This window comes from Rhinolophus sinicus, chromosome 1, assembly GCF_057876585.1.
Source record: "Rhinolophus sinicus isolate RSI-liver-muscle chromosome 1, RSI-T2T, whole genome shotgun sequence".
Taxonomy (NCBI): Eukaryota; Metazoa; Chordata; class Mammalia; order Chiroptera; family Rhinolophidae; genus Rhinolophus; species Rhinolophus sinicus.
In genome coordinates, this window is record NC_142501.1 from 163,145,084 (window position 1) to 163,171,405 (window position 26,322).

Consider the following 26,322-nt stretch of genomic DNA (forward strand, 5'->3'; position numbering starts at 1 on the left):
TATAGTCCTGGTATATTCCCAGAGCGCGCCGACTAAATGGGCACTGACCTAGAGATTCCGCTGTCCTGGAGAACAGCCACAGAACCCCAAATTGCCCCCTCCCTGTTTAGGCCTGAGAGAAGAAGCGCCACTATGTGGTGCCAGACCACACCTGAATCTGAAAAGGATTTGTATCCTGCCGCCAACCCCGGAAACTCCTTATCTGCAGTCTAGTCTGCAGTAGCGTAATTCTGCATTTTAGGGGATTGAAAATTTTGAACTCCAAAGACCGTGTTAAGCGGGGTTTTATTTGAATGTGGATTCCAAGGTTTGAAAAGTGCTTATTCTCAAAAACATGTTAATATGCTAGATATGAACATAATTTTAAGAAAACAGAACCTTCTAATTTAGTCTTATCTCTGCCACAAACCAGTTTTGTGACTTTGGACAAGAAATATGATCTTTCTGGAATTATGTGTTAAAAATAAAACCTGGTAATATTTCCAACATAGCTTCTGGCTTCAAAAACAAGCTTTAAATACAGATATGTTCAAAGTCATGAAAGTGAGTTTTATGCCTTGCATCTAAGTCACTGAAATGAAGGGAAAAAGTAATGGTGCTAAACAATGTTTGCATCCACACTTTTGACTGTTTAAAAAGAATGCAATATAGACAATAAACATCCCAATAGAATACAGTCATCTTCATAGCACATGTGGAATATTGCCAAGCTTATTAAGCATAGTATCATTAAGGAGGGTTTCCACTTTTTCTTTTTTTTAAGGCAGGGCTTTTCATGTAAGTAGGGAATTAAAAACAATGTTGATTAGGAGTAAGAAATTAATACTTTGTGTTTTGTCAATCAGAACTTTATAAGCTTCCAAAATAGAAAGTGGGGGACTATATTTAGGGACATGATCAAAGAAACTTACTTTTAAAATTGCCATTGGTTAACCTTATTCTTGTTGTACCTTAATAAAAAATAAGATGAAAGTGTAGTTGAATGATGATATTACTCAAGTGTCTATATTTTTGGATTGAGTAATGAAAAATTTTAAGTGCCATTAGCTCTGGGGACCTATATTTTCAAATACTTTCTGGGGTTGCAAGTTAATTGCCCACGTAGGTTGCACAGAGACAAATGCACTCCTCAGAATTGTTTTAGTTGTATTGCAATCATGGGCCATGTATTATGGGTCATGCTTTGTGAGGCAATTCTTGCTCTTTTTTGGGGGGCGGGGGGGGGTGACAGGTCATCAGAGTTTGGTTTGAATGGAACAAATTTTAAGTGGTAAATGAGAGATAGCATATTATACTTAAAAAACCTTGAGATTTGGGTCCGAATTTTGTATTGTGCTTTTAACCAGTTTGAAACTCTATTAATTCATCTGCCCAATGAAGGAGCTGGACAAGATTACATTCAAAATTTTTTTATGTCTGTAAACTTTTATGAGTCATCTGTACATCCATCTGTCCATCCATTTATCATCCAACTATCTATTTAATTAATAAGCCTTCACCAAGAGCCTACAGTAGTAGATATTGCCTTAATTTCTAAGAATTTAAGTAAGAATCAGTTCTACACTTGATCTTAGCCACCTAATTTTAGTATAGTGCTTACAGTCCAATCTAAGCTTTATTTATTCAGCAAACATTTTACAAGTACAGTAGTACCTCAGTTTTCGAACATCTCTGTTGACAAACATTTTGGTTTATGAATGCCGTAAACCGGAAGTAAATGCTTCGGTTTTCGAACACGACTCAGAAGTCGAATATGTCACACAGCTTCCCCTGAATGGAAGATCCTGAGACCTAGCTGTCGGCTGTTTTCGAATGTTTCAGAGCTTGTGGATTACGTTAGAAAATCGAGGTATCGCTGTATTTACTATCTTCTAGGTACTTTTATTGTGTAGTATATTTTTCTACTGCCCAAAGTTTCAATTAATTTCAATAAAAATTAGTACAAAATGGCCATATTTTCTTTGCTGGATGCATTCTCTGCCCTTCTCCACCTTTATCTGTGTCCCTGGAAGCTGTCTTCTGAAGTCATTAACTATGCTCTTTTGGGTTTGGGTTCATTTCAGCCAATACATCAGAGGGCTAGAAGAGAGTAATTAGAGGATTTATTCCCTGTTATCTTTGAACTGGTTGCAGTTTGGATGTGGCTGCACTCATCAGGTGTGGCCAACTTCTCATTCCATCAGCTACAGCACTCTTCCCAGGTGCTGGCAGCACTCCCTGTTCTAGCAACTGTTTCTTCTCCTGTCTCCTTGTAGGCCTAATGGTGTTAAAGACTTCTCACTATTGCTAGCCTAAGGATGCTTCACCATCCCATATTGGTTTCTATTAGTCTTGCCCATATCGTTGTGAATCATGCTTTTATTCTTTAAATCATATCTTTTGAGTTTGCCTGTCGTGACCCTCACCTCTATATTATCATTTAACATCTCACACTACTATAAGTATACAAGTAGTGTATGAATGTAATAACTACAAAGTTTTTTATATGATACTTGATTAGGAAGGAAGGGAAGTAGGAGGAAAAAAATGAAGACTGACACCAGTTGACTTGATGAGCTGGAGAGGGGTAAAGTGATTCAGGAGGATAAAAGAGGCTCTTCATTCTATGTCTGCCGTGCTTTACTCATTTTACTAGATACCTCTAAGTCATCAAAATAAATTTATAACAGTATCAACAATTAGATTTATCTCTGCCAACCCAAATAACAATATTTGTTTTGGGAGTGAGTATCATCTTACCTAATGAAACCAATCCCCTAAATCAATATACAAATACTGAAAAAGTTTTGGCAAAATTTTTGTACTGTGGTTTCCCACATTATTTCTTGGTAATTCTTTCATGTTAAGTAAACACAGTCTCTTCATTTCAATGGCTGCCTGTGACCACTGGGGAACTAAAAGTCCTACTGAATTGCTCTTCTTAGATAAGAAATCAGGGGGTGTTTTTAGAATTACTTAAAAATTTCCCTGATGAATGGATCCCAATCATGGCTAAATTATTTAGAGATCAGTAATGTGGAAGTTTTATTTAGAGATTATCTGCCCATTATTTAGAAAATATAAGTAAATAAGTCACAAAAATTAAACCTTTTGTATATAATCTTAAAATTATTTGGCAGATATTGATTAAGTGAGATTCTCGGAAAAATCTAGTCATTTAATTTGCCATGATTATACAATAAGCCAACTAATGACCAACTGTTGTAATTTTTCCATTATTTATTGCTTCAAGATTCAGAGTAAATACTGTTCTCTATGAAATGTCTTAATTCATTTATTTCAAATCATTTATACTCTTTTGTTTATTCAATAGAAAAACAATTTGGTATAAATTAGCTGCTGTTTAAGAGGAGTACTATATTTTTCTTCCAGTGGGTTCACAGAGGTACTAAATAAAAATATCTAGTTTCCTCATGAGCATACTGATGATCAGGGAGTGAAACTGAACCAAGAATGCTGTCCCAAAGTACTTCTATAACTTTATCATAATGATAAAAATAAAATGCTTTGAGCCTAATGTCCGCAGTGTCTCCAACAATCCCCTACAATCTACATTCTGTATATTTAAGGTATATTCCATTCAATTTTTGTTTACATTGACTTCAAAAGCTACTACTGGGAGGAGACAAGAGTAGAAGCAGGGAAAATTCCCGAGGAGAGTGTATAGCATGAGACAAGACGGGGTGCTGAAGACAAAATGTGGGAGAAAAACCATTACTTAAGGCATGGGCATGGAGGTGGTGCTCACCAAGGAGAATGGAAGGGGGGTCAGAAAGGTAGGAAGAAGTAAGGAGAATAGGATGATCCAGAAGCCAAGGGCATCTGAATAGCAAAACAAAGAACCCATGAACAACTAGGTGAGAGTTATTCCAATGAACCCCAACATAAAATCAGATGGGGAGAAACATTCATAACCACAACACCTAGAAGGTATCAGCATCCATGTGGCAGAAAAGCAAGAAAACAATGGGGAATCTAAAAGACCCCAAAACGAGAAACTATAAAATAGTTAACAGGTATTCTCTGGAAGTGGAGTGGTCCAATTTGAGAACAACAGCTGAAACTGAGAGGGGTTTTATGGCCAGCGGTTCAGACCCCTCAGGAATGAGGATCTGGTTCACACCACTAGATATGCTACCAAGACCAGCAGACGTATTGAGAAGGTGAGGGGAATCTAGACTGGATGGTGAAAGTAGGAGATGATGAGTATTTATTGTGGTTCTGAGCCAAGCTGCAGCAGCAGTGTCTGAAGTTCAGCCCAGTATCTTTCCTCTTCTTGCGTACTTATGAGTAGTGTTCAAAAATTGTATATATATGTATATGTGTGTGTGTGTGTGTGTGTGTGTGTGTGTGTATATATATATATATATATATATATATATTTATTATAAATATTTTCATTGTAAATATGTTGAAAATATTTATGTATAATAATTTCTTTGTTGGCATATAACAAATGTAATTCTTTTTGGTATTTTCTACATGATCTTGGAGACCTTTTAATGTCACTACATAGATCTCCCTTTTCTTTTTAAGTTGCTGCATTGAATCCATTGTTTACTTAGGATGGTCCTTTAGAAGTTCATTTTCCTGATCACAAACAACAGTGACATGAACATCTTTTGTATATCCTCCTTGTGTGCAGTTGTAAATATATCAGAAAGTGGAATTGATGGGTTGTGATGGACACGGCCAAAGTGGTCTCTAGAGTAGCCATTTACTCTCCCACCAGCAGTATATGAGACACCTTTCCCCTCAGACCATCACTAGCTCTTGATATTGTCAACCTTGTTATTTATTTTACCAATAACATATGTGAAAAAAACTAATTGTTTTAATTTTAATTTCCCTGATTATTAGCGAGGTTTATCATCATTTTAAATGTCTCTTGTCCATTTGCATTTCTTTTACGAATTGCCTTTTGATATACCTTGCTTTTTATTTTTTTCCACGACTTGTTTTCCAAACCTTTTTTACTCTCTTTAGACTTCTGACTCTTAGTCGATGACCTCATTTCTTCAGGTCAACAAAGAAGAGTTAATCAGGCTGGAACCCTCTTTAGTTTTCTACCAGGAAACTTATACAACTACCTTCATTTCTGCCCACCTCCTCTTGCTTCCTTCCTATGTTAATAGTATCTACCATATGGAATGCCTGTCTCTCCATTTACTGAATATGTTATAATTTTCAACACCTATTATCATTATAATTATTTGAGAATTTTCCCAACTTGAGTCCCACATTCTTAAGGTGGAGGCAGAAATTCACCTCCTCAGTTTCCCTTGCTGCTCTTGTATCTTCATGGGACTTACGTGCTGCCAGTCATACACACCTACTTTAGAAAAGAGTAACAGGAAGAAAGCACCATGTGGAATCCATTTTGTATTAAATTCGGCAGTAGAGGCTTTTGTCTTTCAGGTGATGTAGTGGCTGAAGTTCTAGGGTCAACAGGTGAGTTGCAGTATCTGTTTTCAGGGGTGCCAGCAGAGGACTATTTGCTGAAAACAGTTCATGTGGCTTTGAGTGTTGTTTTTAGCTACACAGGCTTCAAACTTCACTTTTCCAGGGATTTATTTTTGAGCTACTATATTTTAATTCCTTTTTATATCTGGACTGGCTACAGTAAGTTCTGCTGTTTGCAGCTAGTAGGCTTGGTTGGTGATGATAATCGCTTGCATTATTCTCCTTTTCCTTTCACATTTTTAGGGAACTCTCTCTAGGGATTAACTACTCTCATCTTTAATTTCAACAGTCCCTTCTGTGCTCATTGAGGTATTTTCATTTTGCCCCACCATATATTTTTTTTCCACCTTTTTACAATTTTTCTTCTTGAATGACTTGTAAAATATTCACTGCCTTCATTTCCTCATCTTCCACTTTTTAACCCCCTACAAGCTGGCACCCATCTTCATCATTCCATAGAATTTGTTCTTGCCATGGGACAAATGTGGGATGTGTCACTGTGGGGACAGAGCCAGGAGTGCAGTTTCCAGGCTCCCGGCCTCACGCTAAAGGGTGCTGGCTCAGGTAGTAAATGGCCATCAACTGTGATTGGATGGCCATCAGCTGTGGCTAGTTGGCCATCAGCTGTAACCAGTGAGCCATTGGCCACTAATATAACTGCTGTGGCTATGCTAGCAGGAAAAAATGGGGGCCAGCAAGAAGATGGTGGCTGAGCTAGCAAGCGGCAGAGTGTGGATTGCAGATTGCAGAGAAGCGGATTGGAGCATGTGAGATTGTTTGGCAGAGGCAAGTGGATGGCGAGTTGCAGATAGTGTGGCTCTTGCCTTCTCTGTCTCCAACCCAGCCGCCAGCGAGAATACAGTGGTATGACTCCCCTACCTATGGCTCCGTGGGTGTTCCTTTTTGGCCTCACCATGTCCTGCGTTCTTATGTGGGGAGCGGGAGCTGAGACCCTGCAGGCCGCCCCACACGACAATCACTAAACCCGGTGGACACTTTCAAGTTTACTCATTCGATTTTCCACTGCGAGAATGGATTGTATTGGTGTACAACTAGAGGCAAGAAGACTTTTTTGTGAAGCCTTTTCATTATATAAAAAAAGAGAAGATTGTGGTTAGAACTAAAGCAGACATGGCAAATTTGTAGAGAGAGCCCTGGATATAATCAAACTTATTTCCTTCTTTCTTCTTTCCTTCCTTCCTTCCATCCATCCTTCCTTTTTATCATCTGTCTATTCATTTTCCTTGTAAATATGAAAAAGAACAAATCAATAATAGTACTACAAAATAAGAAATAATGCTACTCTTAGGGACCAGGAATTGTGCATCTTTCTGGTAAGTTAGAAAGAAGATAGTATAAGATTAACAAGGCAGAGAAAACCATAGCCCTAAATAAATAATGCAGAAAAGTATTGGAAAGGTAAAACAGATTTAGAGAAAAGCAGAGTCAACAATAATATAAAGAACAAGAGAGAGCCTGTAATTGATTAAAGAAGTCAATTCTACGTAGCTAGGCCAGAGGAATACCTTGTCCCTGGCATGTATGTCTGCAAATGTTTAACCCAAGGATATATGAGAGAACTTCTCTCTAAAGCAAGTGAAATATATGCCTAACACGGAGTCTTGGATGGGGTAAAGGGGCCTCAGAGATAATCAGAAGTAAGCTTGAAGTAACTAAATAGTGTTAGAAATTCAGAATAGATGCTGAAGAAGAGAAGAAAATCTAGAAAGAATTTACACTTACTATGCCAAGCCCATCTCATTTTGGCAGTTAGGTTGGAGAGGGTGGGGTATCTTCCTTCCTTCCTTCCTTCCTTCCTTCCTTCCTTCCTTCCTTCCTTCCTTCCTTCCTTCCTTCGTATCCACATATCCTCAAGTGGAGTCTGAACATCGCAATACTCTGCTCTTTCACATAACTTTCACAATTCACCTATTCAGAGGAAAGTCCAGTTAGGGAACTAGACCTGCACAACTATAGAGGAAATCCATGCTAATGACTATACCAATTAACCCAATCCTCTGTCTATAAATATGCATCTCCAGAGGTTTGAGGAAACACAATAGCGTGAAAGAGGAGGCCCAAGATGATAAGAACAACAACTAATGTCAGAGAAAACATTCAAAACCTAGAGAGAGGTTTAAATAAATTATAACTTTCTACCTCAGACATATTTTAGTATCTGTTAAATCTATAAGCAGAATAATAGACTGGTATGAAAAGGGAGCAATCATAGAACAAGACAGAATTCTTAGAAAATAGATACATAATTAATGACATCTTAAAAAGGGCCAACTAGTAGAATGGACATTTTTAAAGGACAAATTAATGATCTGTTAGTTAAAATTGATATAATTATCCAGAATGCAGTAAAAAAAATGAGGAAAATAAGAAAATTATATGAAAGAATAATTCCGGGAGGCTCCATGTCTATCTGATACACATTCCAGAAAGAAATTATATAGAAAAGGAAGGGGATAAAATAATCGAATAAAAAATATTCTCTGTGTTGGAGATAAGCACAAGATTGTAAGTACCCATAAACTGCCTAGTATGATAAATGAAAAAGATCCACACCTAGGCAGATGGTTAGATTTTCAGAACTCTGAAGAAAATGTTAATTAAAAATAATTGTAATTGATGATATCAAAATTAAAAACTTTTTGTGCATGAAAGGACACTATCAATAGAGTGTATAAGCAGCCCATTGAATGGGAGAAAATATTTACAAATTATGTATCAGATAAAGGATTCACATTCAGAATATATAAGGTGTGATGAAAAACTATGGTGAATGTTTAAATTAAAAAAAAAAAAAATTATTGTAGGGAAAGACATTGCCATTAATTCCCCTCAAAATACCCTCCCCCCTCACTTTAAACACATTTATCCCATTATTCTTGCCACTTTCTGAAGCAGTTCTGGAAGTCTTCTTTCGTAAGTGTCTTTAGTTGCGCTGTCATAGCTGCCTCGATGTCTTGAATCAACTCAAAATGTTTACCTTTCACAGTCATTTTGATGTTGAGGAAGAACCAGAAGCTGCATGGTGCCAGATCTGGTGAATTAGGTGGACGAGGACACACTGTAATGTTTTTATTTGACAGAAGTTGCCATACCAGAAGTGATGTGTGACACATAACCTTTCCATTGTGATAACAAAATATGGTGAATGCTGGTGCAGGGTGTCATCCAATGGAAAGGCAGGGATCTTCAATATGGGAAGCAGCATGTCGAAACTTAGTGACAGTGTGTGACAAGTTTCAACTTGTTTGGTGCAGTTAGTCAGGTCTGAGCTGCGATTGAGAGAAGGTGTGTTTTAGTGTGCCATAAATCATCTTCCATCATGACAATACTCCATGTCACACATCACTTCTGGTATGGCAATTTCTATCAAATAAAAACATTATGGTATGTCCTCATCCATCTTATTCACCAGATCTGGCACTGTATGGCTTCTGGCTCTTCCCCAAAGTCCAAGTGACCATGAAAGGTAAATGTTTTGAATCGATTCAATGTTTTGAATCGAGGCAACCACAACAGCACAATAAAAGACACTCACAAAAGAGGACTTCCAGATCTGCTTCAGAAAGTGGCAAGAACAATGGAATAAGTGTGTTTGAAATGAGGGGAAGTGTTTTGAGGGGAATTAATGGCAATGTGTCTTTTATTGTAACAGAATTTTTAAAATTTAGACATTTACCATATAGTTTGATCACACCTCGTACAAAGAACTCCCTTAACTTAACAACAAAAAAGCAAACAGTCTGATTAAAAATTGAGCAAAGAACTTGAACAGATATTTCTCCAAAAAACATACACAAATGGCCAAAAGCACATAAAAAGATATTCAGCATAACTAGTCATTAGGCAAATGCAAATCACAACCACAGTGACACACCACTTCACACCCATTAGGATAGCTATTATCAAAGAAACAAACAAACAAGCAAATAAACCCCCCCCCCACCCGAAAATAATAAGTGTTGGTGAGGATATGGAGCAATTGGAACACTGTGCACTGCTGGTGGGAATGTAAAATGGTACAGCCATTGTGGAAACAGTATGGCAGTGCCTTAAAAAGTTAAATATGGAATTACTATATGATCTAGCAATACCACTTCTGGGTATATAGCCAAAAGAATTGAAAGCAGGGACTCAGATATTTGTATACCCATATTCATAGCAGCATTATGCACAGTAGCCAAAAGGTGGAAAAAACCCAAGTATCTATTGGTAGATGAATGCATAAACAAAATGTGGTATACGAGGTATGACAATTAAGTTCATGAACTTGTTACAACGATGTTGCTAAAATTTTTTGATATCAGAGGGGTTATTCATTATAAATTTGTACCAACTGGACAAACAGTTAACCAAGTTTACTATTTGGAAGTGCTGAAAAGGCTGCATGAAAAGGTTAGGCGACCTGAACTTTTCACCAACAATTCATGGCTCTTGCATCACGACAACGCGCCAGCTCACACAGCACTGTCTGTGAGGGAGTTTTGAGCCAGTAAACAAATAACTGTATTGAAACACCCTCCCTCCTCACCTGATCTGGCCCCCACTGACTTCTTTCTTTACCTGGAGATAAAGGAAATATTGAAAGGAACACATTTTGATGACATTCAGGACATCAAGGGTAATACGACAATAGCTCTGATGGCCATTCCAGAAAAAGAGTTCCAAAATTGCTTTGAAAGGTGAACTAGGCGCTGGCATTAGTGCTTAGCTTCCCAAGGGGAGTATTTCAAAGGTGACCATAGTGATATTCAGCAATGAGGTATGTAGCACTTTTTCTAGGATGAATTCGCTAACTTAATTGTCAGACCTTGTAATTAAAAATTAAAAAGAAAAGGATGCAGTTTTAATTTTCCTAAATCATTTTATAGGCCTTGTGTAATCCTGACATCAACTCAGAAAAAGATAGCACAAAATAGAAAGCTGACGACGAATTTTACTTAAGAACTGAATGAAAAGAAATGCAAAATGAATCCAGGAATATATTAAGAAATAATAAATCAGATTAACAATAGTGTGATTTATCATAGGAATGCAAGGATGAGCTCATGACATTAACAAATTAAAAAAGAAAAATATGATAATCTCTCTAGATGCAGAAAAAGCATAGGATAAAATTGTAAACTCATAACTTGATAGAGTATATAGCAAACAGCTGTAATAAACATCATATTTAGTTGTAAAACATTTTAGCATTGGAATCAGATACATGATAAAAATGCTTGCTTGTATTCTTAACTTTTTATTGGCAGTCTGGCCAAAGCAATGATACAATAAGAGGAAAATATCGTAAATGTTTAAAAGAAGGAGTCAGAATATTATTACTCATAGGCAGTATGATTTCATTACCATGGAAATGCAAGAAAATTAATTGGAACCCTATTAGAACAAATCAGCAAGTTTAGTAAAGAAATCTAAGATTGAGCTACAACAAAAACTGTTCTTCAGCAATAAACAATATAGCAACAAATGACACAAACAAAAGCCAACTGAATCCCGTAACCTATGGGGCAATGTCAAGCATTCTAGTGGCTGTAGACTTTTTATTTTTTCCTTTTTAGTTCTTCGGATGAGAAACACCTGGGTGTCCCAGTTGCTGGATGCCCTTTGTCCCAGACTCCTTCGGAAGAGTTTGGCTCACACCATCCAATCTTTGTCTACCCTCGCACCCACCCCCACTCAAAGAAACAGTGCAGAGGTGCTTTGCCTCAGTGGTGTAGGCATGTGGGGGAAAATGGGTTCTGGCCCAAAGGCTGTGTGTGTGTGTGTGTGTGTGTGTGTGTGTGTGTGTGTATGTGTGTGTTTGGGGGTGTCAGGGTGGGGGGCAGTAGAGCTTGAAACCAGCACAAGGAGGGAACAGTGCATGTGCAACTTCAAATCTGTAGCCTTCTCTTCAGGGGTGAGCTGTCTCTGGGTTCTGTTTTGCATGATGCCTCCTTATAGCTAAAGCCCCCAAACTGCTAGTATCCAAAAGTGAATGACTCGTGATCACATGAGTAAATAAAAGCATTAACCATTAATAAAATAATATGGTCTTATTTATATACTTTGACTATCATGGCTAATCTCTTATTTGTGCTAAGATGAACTATTATACTCCAAACCATTAGGTTTAATATAAAAGTGATAAAATATTTTTTCTTTCAAAAAAATGTGTCATCCTGGAAGGATCAGAAGGAAGTAGGGAATAAAATATATTTGAAAAAATAATGGTTAAAAGTTTCCAAATTTTGTGAAAACTATAAATCAATAGGGCCAAGGAGTAGAAAGCATTCCAAGCAGAATAAACCCAAAGAAATCACTCTATCTTAAGTGTGATTATCTTAAATTTCCTGAAAACCAGTGATAAATAGAAAATCTTAAAGGAATCTAAAGATAAAGGACACATTACCGTGTTTCCCTGAAAATAAGACCTAGCTGGACCATCAGCTCTACTGCGTCTTTTGGAGCAAAAATTAATATAAAACCCGATCTTATTTTACTGTAATATAAGATCGGGTCTTATATAATATAATTAATATAATAAGATATGATACCGAGTATAATATAATACCAGGTCTTATATTAATTTTTGCTCCAAAAGATACCGTAGTAAGCTAGGTCTTATTTTAGGGGAAACACGGTATGTAGAATAAAACAGACGGGTAAGACTGAACACTTCTCATCAGCCACATATAAGCCATAACACAATGCGATGACATCCTAAGTACAGGATGAAAGGTAAAAAGTCAACCTGAAATACTAATCCATCAAAAATGTCTTTCAAATATTAAGGTGAAATAGATATGTTTTCCACCAAACAAAAGCCAAGATAATTTGTTGTGAGCAGACCTGTACTATAAGAAATATTAAAGTTTTATAGGTAGAAAGAAAATCATATATCAGTAGGAGACTTGGGCCTACACAGAGGAATGGAAAACACCAGAAATGCTAAGTATGTGAATAGATAAAACATTTTATTTCTCAGTTTCTTTCAAGAAAAGCATCTTTAAAGAAAATTGACCATTTAAAGTTGAGAAATGACTCGTGATTCCACTAGTTAGAGCAGGGGTGTCAAAACTGTGGCCCTCAGGCCAACTGCGGTCCGCAATCCATTGTTAATTGGCCCGCAGCAAATTCCAAAAATATATTTAGTTTACTTAAATAAACAAGGTGAGGCAATACGTACTTCACCTTGAATGAGTGGCCCGGCTATTTGTGTATTTTACCGCATATGGCCCTTGGTAAAAAATGTTGAAAAAAGTTTGGACACCTGAGTTAGAGCATTATAATGGTGAGTGAAGCAAACAGCTTCAACCTTATTTTCTAAGTAGATCCTGTCATTTGTTGCAGGATACGTTAGTGCAGATGAGTGCATAACTATCCAAAATAATTTTGTGTGGCCCGGGTAATGTACATAGGAATGCATAATTCACTCCATAAAGTTAATACAACAATTTTTAAATGTCCTTTATTATATAAAATGTTGACTTCAAACAATTTATATTAAGCTAGAACCCCACAGTCTCATAGAGCTAAGCTGAGAGTTCTTCCCATGGGCTCACTTTTAGTAATATATTAAGAAAATTTACACTCATTTCACTTCATTTGGGTTAATGTAAGTTAAACCCAAATTCTTCATTGCTTTTTCTATTTAATATTAATTCCACTAGGTGGAGGCATTTGCTCAGTTTTGTGTTCACACTAAAGAGACTAAGGATCCAAGGATAGTAAGAAAGGGAACAAGTTAAAGAGAAGACAGCTCGCAATAGAAGACAGCTCGCCCCAGGCCTGGTGCTTTGCATTGTATTTTGTTGGCATATGTATCAACATTGCAACACAGAGTGCAATATTTGCTTTTACTGTTGAGCAAAGAAAAGTAGCAAGTTTTCTAGATTGGTAATTTATAAATTTTTGGTTTTGTTCCAATAGTTTGAACTTTAAAATAGCTTGTATGGGTTGAATAGATGATTATGAGGCACCTAAAGTTTCCTCATTTACTAATCCTATTTGACAGTACTTGCATTCAATAGTGATGTATTAAGTAAGGGCCTATAGCCATAAAATATGTACCATTTTCACGATATTTCAAATTATTTCATATTAAGATAGTATAAGGACCATTACTGCTATATAAATATTTTAATGTAATATTTTAGTCTTTATATTAGTAGCTTCAGGTAAATTGATATCTTCAAATGATGGGGAAACAATATTGTTTTTTTAATATGTGATGCAAGTGACAAAAATGTGTGAGACAATTCTTAAAGTAATTGAAATACAAAAGGTTCAACGGGTTGTGGGAAAAATTTCAATTTGAAGCTTTTTGTGGTCATCTTGGGTTTCTACTTTTCTGTTTTTATTGGTACCAACATTATATGGAAACAATATCTGTCTATTTAAATGAGAAATTCATCTGCTCTTTGTTTTGTATTTGAAGTTACAGTGCTATGTGTCATCAGTTAATTAACTTCATGGAAGTAAGTCTCTGAAATGTTGACTTTTATAAAAGCAGCCCAATTCTCTTTTTCTGTGATTGATTTTTTAAAAGTCTTTTTTGTATGAATACTATTGTCTCTAGTTTAATTGTTTTAAAGATACTCTATTAATTATCTACAGCTGTTTTCATAAATTGACTAAAAACACAATAGACTTTTGTCCTCTAATCCCTTAGAGAAAATGTAGTGATTGATGTTATGTTTTCTTTCATCTTACATCCATGGGAAAGGGGTGACAAATCAGATGTTTATAGAAGTATAGTATTGTTAGACATTTTTAGAATTTTAGATGTCTTTAGAAGTTGTTAAAATTTTTCATGTCTAATATATCTTGTCTCATTTTTAAACAACATATTTGATTTTCCGCTTAAAACAGTTATTCAGTATGCATTGGATAAAATAAGCTGTCCTCAAATCAAACAATTGATTTTCTGTTTAGGATGAAGTCCTGGCCCGCCAGTTGGTGGAGCTAGGCTACCGAGGGACTGGAGAAGTGGTGAAAAGGGAAGATTTTGAAGCAAGGAAGGCAGCTATAGAGATTGCAAGGCTGGCCGAAAGAACTCAGAAAAAGTAAGTGTCCATGTTCCAAATCTAGATTTTACAGTATATTGTAGAATCTCTGGAAAAATCCAACTCTGTTGGCTTTGCTGTAATTTAGAAACGTTGGTTGAGCAGTAGAACTTGGAACACCCTAAGTGTGTGTTCTGCAGATCAGGGACTGGAGGAACTGTGGTATGCTTGCAAGAATGTCACATGCAACTTTGAGCTACTAATTTAAGAAATATAAATACCAAAACATGGCCATTATACCAATAACATCCTGTGAAAAATTCACTCAGTATTATTGGCTTTATGTATTTATATAGTAAAATTAGGAGAGACTTTTACCTTAGAATTCTTTGTACTTTTGAGGCCTAGAAACATTTGCATCATTTATGTTCTCACATTTTTGTAAACATTGATTCATTCAACTCTATTAACGATCACTGGCTTTTGCTAATGTTATTAATATATGGTTATATAAGACACATTAAACATTATGAAAGAGATGTACACCTAAAGTGAACTATATCAAACTGATAAGACAGAAAAAGACTTCACAAAGTAATTATCTGTTTACTTCTTAAAAATGAAGGCTAAAGTTGTAAATGTTGAAGAGTATAATTACTTAGAAATCGGTATATTATACTTCGATAACATTTAAAAAAATATCCAGTAATTATTGATAGAAATCCCATGTATTTGTTACAAAAGAAATAATGTTCAGTAGTGTAATATGAATTGGTTCTGGGAATGTGCAATTTTAATTGATGGTTGTAGTGGTTATTGTGTTTTAGAACCATAGGACACTGGAATTTAAAATACTGACATTTAGTAATATATTAGTTTTCTATAGCTGCCATAACACATTACTACAAACTCAGTGGCTTGAAATAACACAAATGTGTTTATTCATAGTTCTGTAAGTCAGAAGTCAGAGTACAGTGACTCAGATGGGTTCTCTGCTCAGTACATCATGGGTTTATAATCCTGGTGTTGGCTGGATTGATTTCCCTGGAGGCTCTGAGGATGAATCTTTGTCTACACTCATTCAGGTTGCTGGCCAAATTCAGTTCCTTGTGATTGTAGAACTGAGGTCCCTTTCCTTGTCAGCTGTCATCTGGGGACTGATCTTTACTCCTACAAGTTGACCCACATTCCTTTTCATGCTTTCTGTGTAGTCCGGCTCCAGCAAGAGTGGGTCGAGATCCTCCTACCCTTCAAATCTGTCTGACTTTTCCCCTTCTGCAGGATCTTTCCTAACTCCACCCAGAGAAAGATCTCTCCTTTAAAGTGTTCATGTGATTACACTGGGTCTATCTGCTAATCGAGGGTAATCACCCTATTTTAAGATCTATAACCTTCTTTATATCTGTAAAGTCTTTTTTGCCATGTAAAATAACATGTTCACAGGTTCTAGGGCTTAGGGCATGGGCATGCTTGGGGGGACATTCTGCTTAACACAGGTAATTTATGTAAAGCTTCAGTAATTTATTCAACACAGTTAGACTTGATTTCTAATATTAGAAAATTGAAATGATACAAAGTACATGTGTTCAATGTGAAATGACTTCTATAAAACATCAAGGGAGTCTTCTCTTTTTGTAGGTATCAACAAATGTTTATCAGTCAGAAGTAAAAAAGATATTTGTGAGATTTTACAAGGAATTAATATATATTCATGTTTTATTAGCGATGTATCCTGTTTCATATCAAGAGGAGTTTGTCGTGTTTCAAGTGTAAATTCCATCCATGTTCATGTCCATGTTGCGTTTGAGGATCAAAGTGGGTATTTATTCTATGGCCTGGTCTCATTAACTGGCCAGAGCTGGAAGTCATTAGGCTACTTAAATGCCAGTCGTGGGAGACTAATCCCCACCCAGAGCTGCTAGAATTGGAAGGCCCTTTCATCTGCAGATCTTCTCAGCCTGTCTCTGTAGTGCGTGGGCCCCATATGTTTCCTCTTGCCCCATGTGGGAGTCACTCTGCTCCCTTCCCTGCCAGGTCCATTGTCATGTTATTGACAGCAGGGCCAGCAGAGAGTGTCCTAGAGCCAAACATGTCCTGTGCCTATATTTGCTGGAGGATCACTTTGAAAATATGCATGAACATCTGACTGCCTGCCAACTGGTCCCAACTTGGAACCACTTGATTCTGCTATCAGGGTATCTTATATTAACTTCGCTAATGTGCAGGTGAGCAGCCCAAGTGGGTCACAGTCCTGTCCTCTAGCACCCGTTTCAGGAAGCGCTGGCACCTAAGAGTATGTCACTTATTTATAAGAGTTTCAGAAGAGAAGGAGTCTGAAGAGATGAAAGTTAAAGGTATTGAGAGCGGGGTAGTTTGATAAGTATTTTTCTGGAAGAAGGCATAAAGTGAAAAAAATTATTGTGGGCCTTTGTTCAGCCATTCACTTCACAAATGCTCACAGACAACCATATTGCATTAGGCACTATGCTAGGTGCTGGGGATACGATAGAACAGAAGGCTTAGTCCCTGCTCTCAAGAAATTTGAGGGTTAGATGAAAGACAGTTACATTGCTGGTGGGAATATAAAATGGAAAACAGTTTGGCAGTTCTTCAAAAAGTTAAACATAGAGTTACCTTATGACCCATCAATTCCTCTCCTAGGTATAGATATGTCCAAGGGAATTGAAAACACATGTCCACTTGAAAATTTGTGCACCAGTGATCATAGCAGCATTATTCATAGTATCCATAAAGTAAAACAACCCAAATGTACATCAACTAATAAATGGATGAAAAAATATGGTATAGATAATATGGTAGAGTATTATTCGGCTATAAAAAGGAGTAAAGTACTGTTACATTCTACAACATGTATAAACCTTGAAAACATTAGGCTAAGCAATAGAAGCCAGACAAAAAGACTACATATTGTATAGTTCCATTTATATAAAATGTCCAGAATAGGTAAATCCCTACAGACAGAGAATAGATTTGTGGTTGCCACATCTTGAAGGGAGGGTGAATGGAGAGTGACTCCTAACAGCTGTGGGGTTTCATTTGGGGTGATAACATGTTCTGGAATTACATATTGATGATGATTACGCAACTTTGTAAATATACTAGGGACCATTGACTTGTACTCCTTAAAGTTTGAATTTTATGATATGTGAATTATATCTTAATAAAAAAAGCACTTACAACAGCAGATATATAGGCTGTCCTAGGTGCTGTGGTGACACCCTGAAGTAGTACTACGTCAAGATTTGGGGGGATGTGAAGAACAGGGAAAGCTCCTCTTGAGGCATCACTGCTGAATTTACTCTTACAGGATAAGTAGGAGTTAACCAGGCAAAGAGGGGTGTGAAGATGGACACGTCCCTTTGCCTCACTTCTAGGATAGATAAGCTCTCCTTATTTCACAAATCATTCTCCCTTCCATTCTGTCTTAATTTGTACCCTTTCTCTTGCTAAGACTTTTCCTGTGCCAGCTAGCAGCCACTTACTTCCATGTTTACTGAATTGCAGGTGGTGGGCGGGTTCTGCATTCTTCTCGCTCCCTCAACCTTTGCTTCAAAACCATCTCTGCTTCACTGTCATGTAAACCTCACCTCTCATCTCCACCCCTGAGATTCATGCCAGCTGGGTGTAATAATCACAAGGCAGAGGCTATAAGGTTGGAAAGAGGGATGGGAATAGTTTAGTTGGTGGTCCTTTTGTCAAGATAAAAGTATTATTTCCCTTGGGGGCTGGCCATGGTGTTTAGTGAGGTAACCACCATCATAAGCGCAAGAGAATTTCTATTTGTAATGAGAAGTCAGTGGATTTCCACAGGTGTTGGAGAGATGGAGCTTGACTATTTGCAACTCAGATTGAATATTGGGTTTTTGGAGTGTAATTAGTAGTTATAACTGAGTCGTCCCTCAGGTTGAACTCTCTCCTGGATGAGTTTGTAATATCATCAGCCTCTTCACTTTGGGTGAGCTTATCTTTCTAGTAGATGCATTAGCCCCTCTTAAAACTGCTTCTGGGATAGTGACCTTATTTTACTGAAATGCAGCATCTGAAACACAGAGAGATGGAGTAAGTGGCGGCCCTGATGGAGCTGGTAATTGTACTGGTTGGCTATGGTCATCTTCTTGAGAGACTCTTTGATGAGCCTTTGGGAATTCCTGTAATGGTTCCCTGTACCAGCCTGACAGGAGTCTCAGATGCTGAATATACAAGAATCCCTGTGACCTTTTTTTGCTTAAATGAAGACGATATTTATGGTGATTTAGGGAAAGGTTCTTGTGTCCTTTAATCCTCCGGTATATCTGGAATTAAATGTTAAAGCTCGGCAAATCCCCAACCTTCCTTGTTCTAGCCATTCTAGTCAGTTTATCATCTGTCAACTACTTTCTGGCATGATTTGGAGTTTTCTTCAATTTATTTTTAAAAATAGGAGATGGAAATATCTATTAATGGATTATATATACTATTTTAATTTTATGAGGATGAAGTTGGAGAAAAGACAAAAATTTGTTTCATGTAAAGTGACTTTATTCACTTCATGATCAAAAGTGAACACCATATATTAACACTTGTGAATTAAATGAATTTATGTAAGTTTAAAGGCTTCTGCTAGATTGTATCTGATTTCTATGAAATGGTTTCAACTTTTTACTTTGCTTTAAAAATACTGTATTTTAAAAAAGGTATTCTCATATATTTTGTAGGTCTCATAGAAAAAACATGGAGTGGTAGCTTGTTGCAGATTTAGCTTCTCCAAGGAAGCAGACAGTGAGAGTTAGGAGTGCAAAAAGCTTGTTGGGGAAGTAACATTTGTGAAAGGAAAAGTGAAGAAACAGGACTAAGCAGGGTCAGAATCTTGATGTCAAGGTTACAAAGACTCTACCAGCACACCAGAAAGCTCCAGAGTAAAGGTTGTCCATTAAAGGAGTCCCACATTGGGTGAGGTGGTCAGGCCCTAGTATCCCTACTGTGTCCAGTTATTGCCTTGGGGGCTGCTCCAAGAAAAGTGTGATTTCAGCTTGAAAGTTGTGGCAGAAAGGGTTAACAGCTGGAGGCTGTCAGCTCAGCAAACTCCTCTGAGTGATAAGGTCGGGGCCAGGCTGGGGGCCTTTCTCCAGAGGTGTGTGAGTGATAAGGTCTCCCTGCTCCACCCCTTGTGACACACAGATCCTCTTGGTGCCTGTGGGGAGCAGCTCCTCCAGAGCACTGTGGGCCTCTCCCTGAGAGGAAACTCTGAAGAAGAAAGGTCGTGGGGTGAGCTACAGCCCCCATCACTGCTGTTGGGTTGTGGGTCAGGACTGGTTCTCATCTCCTTTTTCCACTATCTGTTCTACATTCTCTTCCTGCAGATACGTATCAACTCTCACGGTCTCATTCAGAAGAAGCCCTGGTGATCCTACTCTCCTCAGGCTCTGGGTTGCGGCATTTGTCGTGCTCATTTAAAATTTCATAAGGGCTTACCAATAGGTGCCCGAGTACGTCACTCGAGTTTGTTGCATGTTTCCCCCAGCCCCATTCTGTAACAGCCGTCCTATTTCTCCTGCTGGTCAGTATCAGTTCCTCTTCACAAGATGCTGTCCTCTCTTCTTGCTCGCTGGTCCTTGGGCACAGGAAGCCCGGAGTGCCCATGTAGCAGCCAGTTAGACACTTGGTGTTTTCCCTGGTGAGAGTGTCCTAAAGGATGGCACCTCATCCTTGAACTACGTCACCTCTAAGCTGGCGATTCAGCGGTGCCTTCATTGCCCACCTGGTGCTGGGATTCTGTGCACACTTCTTATCTCCAGCGCTGTGGGCCTCATTCCTAGAGGGCTCACGGTGAGAGTTCCAGGCCCTAAACCCCATCTTACTGCCTGCTTTCTCAGGCTACTCCAGGTACAATGTCTCACAGACTAGCCTCTCTGGGAAGCAGGCACAGAGATGGAGATAAGCATTCAAAATGTTAACCTGGAAGTGATAACATGAAAGGAAAAGGGTGGAAGCAGGGCTAGTCAAGGGAAACTGTCAGACCTTACTGATCTCCTCGCAAAGTCTCTATCAGACTGATGGAGGGTCTGCAAAGCAAAGATTGCCTGTTAGAGGGGTACCTCATGTGGTGAAACATTCATTGTCTCGCCAGTGGTTTGTGGAGGCCACCCTGAGAACAACACGACATCTACTCAATTGCGGAGGCTGATCAAGAAACAGTTAACTGGAAGCTGTCACTTAACATCTTCTCTGAAGCCAGGCAGCTTCCTTTATTTTTATAATTCATTTTTGAAAGTCAGATTTATTGAGTTTTTTAAGTGTTTCATTTGATGAGTTCTGACAAATATATACAGTGGTGAGCCCCCATAATCAGGATAAGAACAGTTCTGTTACCCCAAAAAGTTTTTTCATGCCCCTTTGTATTGGTGCCTTCCTCCCAGCCTGACAACCACTCATCTGATTTCTGTACCTAGACTTTTGCCTTTTCCAGAATGTCAGATAAACGGAATCATACAGTATGTAGCCATTTTTTTCCCACTACATATAAGGCTTTTGAGACCATGTGGTTGCATGTATGTATGATCTTGTTTTTGCTGAGTAATGTTTCATTTAATGGATGCACAGCAATTTCTGTATCCATCCATTTTCTAGTTGATGGCTAGACAATTGGTTGTTTCTAGTTTTTCTGATAAACCTGATGTAAATATTCATAAATAAATAGCTCTTTGTAAGGACATATATTTCCATTTATCTTAGGTAAATACCCAAGAATGGGATTGCTGATTCACATGGCAGGTATATGTTTAATTTTATAAGGAACTTTCAAAGGATTTTCCAAAGTGTCTGTATCATTTTACTTTCCCACTAGCAATGTATAAGAGTTCCAGTCATTCCACTTCCTTGACAACACACATGGTATTGTCAATTTAAAAAATTTTATCCAGTATAGCAGGTGTAGTGGTATCTGATTACAGTTTTAATGTGTAGTTCCCTACTGACTAGGGATGCTGGTCATCTTTTCATGTGCTTATTTGCCATCTATCTCTCTCCTTTGGTGAATTATTTGTTTATAAGCGCTCTTTATATATTCTGGTTACAACTTCTTTGCCAGATACACATTTTGTAAATATTTTGTCTCTGTGCATTTTTTAAAAAATTTGTTAGTAGTGTCTTTCAAATAGTAGATTTTAATTAGGATGAAGCCCAATTTAACAGTTTTTCTTTATGGTTCAGGGTTTTTGTGTGTGTATGCTAAGAATTATTTGAATATTCCAAGGTCACAAATATTTTTTCCTGTTATTTTCTTCTAGGACTTTTAGAGTTTTAGGTTTCATATTTAGTATAGAATCCGTTTTGAGGTTTTTTTTTTTGTTTTTTTTTTTTGTATATTTTCCAAGATAAGAGTCAAGGGTTTTTGTTTTTAAATTTAGACTTGCAGTTGTCAGCACTATTTGTTGAGAGACTATCTTTTCTCCATTGGATTTAAAGGTACCTTTGTCAGTAATCAATTGACCATATATGTATGGGTCTATTTCTTACAGATTTTCTATTCTATTCCATTGACCTGTGGGTCTACCATTTTGTGAAAAACACATTGTCATTAGATTCTAAAAATAGATAACAGGAGTCCTCCAACATTGTTTTCATTATTTTTCTAAATTATTTTATATCTTAGGCCCTTTGATTTTCAATATGAAGTTTAGAATAACCTTGTAAACTTCTACAAATAAGCCTGCCAGGATTTTGTTTGACTATATAGATTAATTTGGGGAGAATTACATGTTAAAATATTAAGTTTCTGCTGTATGAACACTATATGAATATCTCTCCATTTTCTTAGATCATTTGTTATTTTTCTCTCTGCAATGTTCTGTAGTTTTCAATGTACAAGTCTTACAAATATTTTATTTGATCTATCCCTAAGAATTTCATCTTTTTAATGCTTATAAATGGTATTGTCTTTTGATCATTGATAGTATGTAAATATGAAACTGATTTCTCTATAGTGCCCTTGTATATCACATACTTTCTTAAACTTATTAGCTATAGTAGCCTTTTTTTGTGTGTGATTTTGTATGTAGAAGAGCATCAATAAAAACTTTTCTCTTTTACCAATCTGTATGCTTTCTATTCGTTCTCTCCTTCGTGCACTACATAGAACCTCCAAGATAATATTTTTTAAAGTGGAAAGAGTAGACATCCTTGCTTTTATTTCTCCAATGCTAAGGAAACATTCTCTCTTTATTAAGTATAATGTTGATGTTAGCTATAGGTTTCTTGTAGATGCTCTTTTCAGGGTGAGGAAATTCCCTTCTATTCCTAGTTTCCTAAGAGGTTTCTTTTTCTTTTTTAAATGATGAACAGAAGTTAGATTTTTTTCAAATGATATTTTTCTATTTATTGAAATGATCTATGGTTTTTCACTTTTGGTCTGTTGATAAAGTGAAGTACATTGATTAATTTTCAAAAGTTTAACCACTCTTGCATTCATGGGATAAATTCAACTTCCTCATGTCATTCATATATATATTATAACATATAATATATAACATATATAATTGATGTTTATATTTATATATATTTATATATACAGAGGGTGCCAAAAAATGTATACACATTTTAAGAAAGGAAAAAAATGTTTTAAAATTGTAATACTCAATATATACCGGTAACAAAAGATGAATACAAATCATATGTATACATTTTTTTGGCACCCTGGTATATGTATGTATATTTATATACATATATATGTGTATGTATACATATATATGTAAATATACATACATATATGAATAAATAAATATATGTATATATGTATGAGGTGTGATAAAAATACAGCTGATGTTTAAATTAAAATATTTATTACAGTAAAAGACACATTGCTATTAATCCCCCTCAAAACACTCCACACTCACTTCAAACCCACTTATCCCATCATCCTTGCCACTTTCTGAACCAGTTCTGGAAGTTTTCTTTAGTTGCGCTGTCATGGCTCCCTTGATGTCCTGAATCATTTTAACTTTGGGGAACAGCCAGAAGTCACATGGTGCCAGATCTGGTGAATAAGGTGGAGGAGGACACACTGTAATGTTTTTATTTGATAGAAATTGCCATACCAGAAACGATGTATGCCACAGAGCGTTGTCATAATGGAGGATGATTTATGGCACATTTTAAAACATGTTAGTTCCCACCCGACTGATCGCACCGAATAAGTTGAAACTTGTCACACACTGTTACTAAGGTTCAGCATGCCGCTTCCCATATTGAAGATCCCTGCCTTTCTGTTGGATGGCACTTGCAGCAGCATTCACCATATTTTGTTATCACAACGGAAAGGCTCCATGTCACACATTGCTTCTGGTATGGAAGTTTCTGTTAAATAAACACATTTATGGTGTGTCCTCATCCATCTTATTCACTGGAGCTGGCACTGTACGACTTCTGGCTCTTTCCCAAAGTCAAAATGACCCTGAAAGGAAAAGGTTTTGAATCTATTCAGGACATCAAGGCAGCCACGTCAGTGCAACTAAAGACACTCATGAAAGAAGACTTCCAGAACTACTTCATAAAGTGGCAAAAATGATGCGCTAAGTGCGTTTGAAGCGAGGGGGAATATTTTGAGGGGGATTAATGGCAATGTGTCTTTTACTGTAATAAATATTTTAAGTTTAAACATTCACCATAGTTTATGATCAGTCACACATATGCACACACACGCGCACAGACACACACACACAATTTGATGTTGCTAACCTTTTTTGATATCAGAGGGATTATTCATTATGAATATGTATCAACTGGACAGTTAACCAAGTTTACTATTTGGAAGTGCTGACAAGGCTGCAAGATAAAGACGAAAGCAACCCGAACTTTTCTCCAACAATTCACGGCTGTTGCATCACGACAATACACCAACTCACATGGCACTGTCTGTGAGGGAGTTTTTAGCCAGTAAACAAATAACTGTACTGGAACACCCTCCTTACTCACCTGATCTGGCCCCCAATGACTTCTTTATTTACCCAAAGATAAAGGAAATATTGAAAGGAAGACATTTTGATGACATTCAGGACATCAAGGGTAATACGATAACAGCTCTGATGGCCATTCCAGAAAATGAGTTCCAAAATTGCTTTGAAGGGTGGACTAGGAGCTGGCATCAGTGCAATGTAGTGATATTCAGCAATGAGGTATGTAGCACTTTTTCTAGGATGAGTTTGTGATTGTCTGACTAATTGTAATATATACACACATATACACACATATTATATACTTGGATTTAATTTGCCAATGTTTTCTTCAGTATGTTTACTTCCACTTTGCTTGTAATATCTTTTTCTCATTTCATATAAGGGTGATTTTTGTCTCATAAAATGCTTTGCACAGTTTTACTTGATCATCCAAACATTCTGGAAATAATTTGTGTAGAATTGATATTATTTCTTCCTTAATTGTTTGGTAGAGGTTACCAGTAAAACCTTCTAACCCTGAAGTTTTCTTTGTGAGAAGGCTGCTAACTGCAAATTTAATTCCTTAAATAGATATTAGGGAAATTTAGATTATTTCTTTCTTTCTTAATAAACTTTTGTAGTTTGCATCTTTCAAATAATTAATTAATTTCACTTGTGTATCAAATATGTAAGCATAAAGTCATTAATAGTATTTTGTTATATCATTTTAATATATGTAGAATCTGTAAGGATGTTCCCTCTTTCATTCCTCGTATTAATAAGTTGATCTTAATCTAACAATATAGAGGATTACTAATTTTATTGACCTTTTCAAAAAACCAGCCTTGGGCTTTAATGATTTTCTGTAGTATTTTTCTGTTTTCTATTTTATTTCTGCTCTTATCTTTATTTCCTTCAGATTGCATTGGGTTTAGTTTATTCTTTTTCTCATGTCTCTAAGGTAGAATCTTAGATACTGTTTTTATACCTTCTTTTCTAATATACAACTTTAAAGCTATATATTCCTCTCTCAGCAGAGTCTTAGTGGATTTCAGAAATTTTGATGTTTGCTTTGGTTTTTATTCAATTCGAAAGTTTAAAAAATTTCCCTTGTGACCCATGTGTTATTTTGAAGTTGTTGTTTAACTTCCAAATATTATAGATTTTTAAAATAACTTTTTAGGGACTTTCCTACAATCTCTCAAAGATTCACAAACCCCCAACAAGCAGCATCCAGCCTTGCTATGCCCTGTCTGTACCTCTTGCTGAGCAGTCTGAAGCCTCGCACTGGTGGCAGCCTGCCTCTGATCAAGGCCTGGCCTCTACCAAGAGCCTCCCACACCAGCACTGATGGCGGCCATCTTTGGAACACTTTGTGGCTCATGCCAGGTGGCTCTGTGCAATGTATAGGCAGCAGGTGAACTTCGTATGGTATGGTGACAAGGGAGACTGCACTACTGCGACCCATAGGGCACCTACTATATAAGGCAAGTCTACTAAGATTGGGAGACATAACAGCTCTACTTAATACACAGAAACAAACACAGGGAGGCAGCCAAAATAGGGAGACAAAGAAACAGTTCCAAATGAAAGAACGGAAGAAAGTTCCAGACAAAGAAACAAACGAAAGAGAAATAAACAAGCAATCTACCAGATGCATAGTTCAAAACACTGATTATGAGGATGCTCAGTGATCTCAGTGAGAACTTCAACAAAGAGATAGAAAACATAAAAATGGAGATAGAAAACATAAAAAAGAACCAATCAGAAATGAAGAATACAAGAACTGAAATAAAGAATACCTTAGAGGGACTCAGCAGTAGATTACATGAAGCATAGGATCGAATCAGCAAATTAGAAGATAAGGTAGCAGAAAACATCTAATTAGAACATCAAAGAGAATCCAAAAAAATGAGAATAGTTTA

General features: G+C 36.9%; 1 protein-coding gene across 1 annotated transcript in view; it reads left to right on the forward strand.

Annotated features, from left to right (window-relative positions):
- Positions 1-26,322, forward strand: part of CFAP299 (cilia and flagella associated protein 299) — a 525,301-nt gene that overhangs the window by 1,053 nt on the left and 497,926 nt on the right. The window contains exon 2 of the mRNA XM_019719919.3: positions 14,398-14,528. Within this exon, the coding sequence (XP_019575478.2) occupies positions 14,398-14,528 (131 nt within the window). The remainder of the gene's footprint in view (positions 1-14,397; positions 14,529-26,322) is intronic.